Genomic DNA, 3,778 nt, shown 5'->3' on the forward strand with positions numbered 1-3,778 from the left:
AAAAAGGGGCAAAGAAAAAGAAAGGGAACTTCAAAGAATGGCAAGCAAGTTGCCACTCCCGTGAAGAAACCTAAAGCTAGACCTAAGTCTGAAACTGAGTGCTTGTACTACAAAGGGAAAGGTCACTAGAAGTGGAACTACCCCAAATACTTGGCGGATAAGAAGGATGGCAAAGTGAACAAAGGTATATTTGATATACAGATTATTGATGTGTACTTTACTAGTGTTCATAATAGCCCCTAGGTATGTGGTACTGGTTCATTTGCTATGATTAGTAACTTGAAACAGGAGTTACAAAATAAACAGAAACTAGTTGAGGGCAAGGTGATGATGTGTGTTGGAAGCGATTCCAAGGTTGATAAGATCACCATCGCATACTCCATCTACCTTCGAGATTAGTATTGGAACTAAATAAATGTTATCTGGTGTTTGCGTTGAGCATAAATATCATTGGATCATGTTTACTGTGATACGGTTATTCATTTAAGTCAAAGAATAGTTGTTGTTCTGTTTACATGAATAAGACCTTCTATGGTCTTACATCCAATGTAAATGGTTTACTGAATCTTGATCACAGTGATACACATATTCATAATATTGAAACCAAAAGATGCAAAGTTAATAATAATACACTACTAGGGAAAACTCTAGTAGTAGCGCGGGTTTTGAGGCTATCAGCAGCGCGGGCAGCCGCGCTACCAATAAGGCGCTACAGCTAACTGTTAGTAGTAGCGCAGTTTGCACCCGCGCTACTACTATTGACTATATCAGCAGCGCTTTTCTAGAACACGCTATTATTACTTAGTTGTAGCACTTCCCTAGCCCCGCACTACTGCTATGTGTTTCATCATTTTTCCCCGCTTCCTACCCAGTTTCAGTTTCAATAAACTGCAATTTCTAGATACTAGGTACTACTAGATATCAATTTCATAAAGCATTATAGGTACTAGGTAGTACTACCTCCGTTCCAAATTACTCGATAACGATCATCATATGCATCCTCAAGCAATACAAGGTGATATCGATGACGATCATCATATATAGTTCTAGATGATCGATGACGATCATCATATGTAGTTCTTCATGATATCGACGACGATCATGAAATGTAGTTCTAGATGATATAGCCACACACACATATGTAGTTCTAGCTAGATGATATCGGCCACGATCATCATCCTCAAGCCTGGGAGGTGAGTGTTCCTGATAGTAATTAGGATGGCCTGTCCAACATGAAGATTCTTGCCAACGAGGAATCTCTTCCACCCAACCAAGTTTAAGTGTGTGCGACCGTCTGTGTCCATGCAGTAACTACAGGTGGTGACGGAGCCCCTTGCAGTAAGGCGTAGTCCAGCTGAGCCTTCTTCATCAGGCTCGATACCACAACTCACAGATAGGTTCTTTGGCAAATTTCTGAATAAGAAAAACATATCAATTAATAAATTGCCTCGCACATACTCTTGCAAATATATTTCTATTAAGTATAGATTTCTACACTATCAAAAGACATAGTACTACGCATTTGTACTAATTAAGCATGAATTCTACTAATAAGTATATATGGATTATCTACACTACTAATAGTTCCTTGGATTCTACACTAATAAGCATGTGATCAGACTCTACACTAAAGCATATCATCGACTAGATTCCACAAAGCATATCATTGGAATCTAGACTAAGCATAACATTGGATTTACTAAGCATATCATCAGATAATTTGCATTTGTAAGTATAACAATAAAGCATATATTTATCATCAAATTACTACAGTCAGTATAACATACCATTTCATGCCGACCGCCCATGGTACTTATCAGGCGGGTCACGAATGGCACCCCAACAAAGTCATCACGTGGCGGAATTATGTCCTCCTCCTCACTCAGCCTCATTCTTTGAGCTACGATGGCTTCATGAAGTGGGTTCTCATCATCTTCATTGAGTGGGTCTTCATTATCTTCATCATCTTCGTCATCTTCATCATCTTCCACCAGGTTGAGATAAATGATAGCTAGCTTGGGTCTTTCTACTCTGAAGGAAAAGCTGATCAACTCATCACCTGTAAGACGCATGCGGGCGAGGAAACGGGCCCGTCTATCTCCTCCAATCTGCGACATATTGTGTCCTTTCTCGACCTCCATAGTGTATGGCCCCCAGGAGCCTCAAATGTCACAGTGTCTCCTGTCAGCTTGTTGAATTTCAACCTCACATTGCATGGGACGATCTGTGTAAAAAAGCAAAATGACACAATGCAGTAATGCCAACACTAAAAATAAAATAGTTGTTACATTTCATCTAATTTCTTACCGTCGCATGATGGAAACTCGGCTGGAAGTAGATGTCGAACAGCTTGCTAGTTGCAAGGCTATTGGCGCACCTTGACTTGCACAGTCGACATGGTGGTGGTGGTGGCGCCATTTTCCTAAAGCAATATGAGCAAAGGATTAACGATCCACTTCACAGGAAAGAAAAACAGTAGCATGTGATATTTTGGTTCTTCTTCAGTTAGATTTTCATAGTGGAACCCGATCCCAAAAAGTAAACAACAAGCTCTCAATTAACTTACTAACACCTTCTATAATAGAACCAACAGCTAGCAGGCCAATGCCAAATCAGCCAACAAGACTCACAGACAACAACTTCTCAATTAGCTTACTAACACCTTCTAGAATATCTCAAGATGAAGAGATTCTTCCGCGAGCCGCAATTTCAGGGGCACCTATTGCCAAAAAAACTATTTGGCCCCTACCAAATGTATAATCCTAAGATCTGTAATAAGTTATCTACCAAATCAAGGTATCACCTACCAAGACACATTTCATCTAATTTGGCCCCTATTGCCTAAGATAACTGATTAAAAAACAAGTGGCAAATTTAATTGGGATTAACTTAGCACTTGCAAACTAAATACTTGTACCACCTACCAAAGCATTTCAACTAAATTGGCACGTACATTTTGCAAAAAATAACTTATTACAGAAAAACAAAAGCATCTAGTTATCCATATGAAATTCTTAAGCCCTTGCTACATCTAGGTAGGGCAACCCTCGGGGGGTGCTGACGAGGAGGGGGTGGCATGGTGACCTTGGTCGGGGGTATTGATGAGGGGAAGGTCGGTGACTTTCCTATGAGAGGGGGCGACGACAGCGACCAGCAAGGGGATCGAGGGCAGTCGGCCAAAGGCGCCCGGCCAGAGCTCGCAGGCGGCGATGGAGTGGGCGGCAAGAGGGTAGAGGAGCAGCTAGCAGAGGGGCCGCGAGTGGGGCGAGGAGCATTACCTGCGGCGGCGGTGGTGGTGGCGCACGGTGGCTGAGGAGAAACCCTAACCGCTGTTGCCGGCATCGGGCGGAGAGGGACGATTGAGAGACATGAGCGTGCGGGGGGGCGGGCCGCGTGTTTTGTTTTGCTGTAGCAGTAGCGTGGGTACAGGGAGCGTGCTACTACTAAGCCCAATATCAGTAGCGCTTTGTCCTAAAAAAAAGGCTACTGCTAAGGCTAAGCATCTAAAAACATCAAAAATATACATTGGTCATCATTGATCTTTTTGTGTAGAATCTAAATAGTCAACATGAATCCTCACCGTACCTGTATAGGCACAGGTGAAGATTCATATTGCAGCCACAAATCCTACACATACAGTTCAATGAAGACCAAGTGCTCGAGATAGTTTGAGAAGTAACATATTTAAGGTGGTAAACACCTTGTTCGCTTAGCAGTATGGGACTAGACTTAATTAGTTGCAAGAGGGGATGATACTTAGCAGCAGCGAGTTTTAAAG

The 3,778-nt window shown here is 42.2% G+C and overlaps 1 protein-coding gene across 1 annotated transcript; it reads right to left on the minus strand.

Annotated features, from left to right (window-relative positions):
* Positions 1-1,151: 1,151 nt before the first annotated feature.
* On the minus strand, positions 1,152-2,141 carry LOC147986928 (uncharacterized). The gene is made up of 2 exons (XM_087540202.1): positions 1,788-2,141; positions 1,152-1,412 (listed from the first exon to the last, which is right to left on the minus strand). The coding sequence occupies exons 1-2, from the start codon at positions 2,139-2,141 to the stop codon at positions 1,152-1,154; spliced, it is 615 nt and encodes a 204-aa protein (XP_087396328.1).
* Between the last annotated feature and the right edge of the window lie 1,637 nt (positions 2,142-3,778).

Source organism: Triticum urartu, chromosome 2A (assembly GCF_056163025.1).
Source record: "Triticum urartu cultivar PI428250 chromosome 2A, HENAU_Tu73, whole genome shotgun sequence".
NCBI lineage: Eukaryota > Viridiplantae > Streptophyta > Magnoliopsida > Poales > Poaceae > Triticum > Triticum urartu.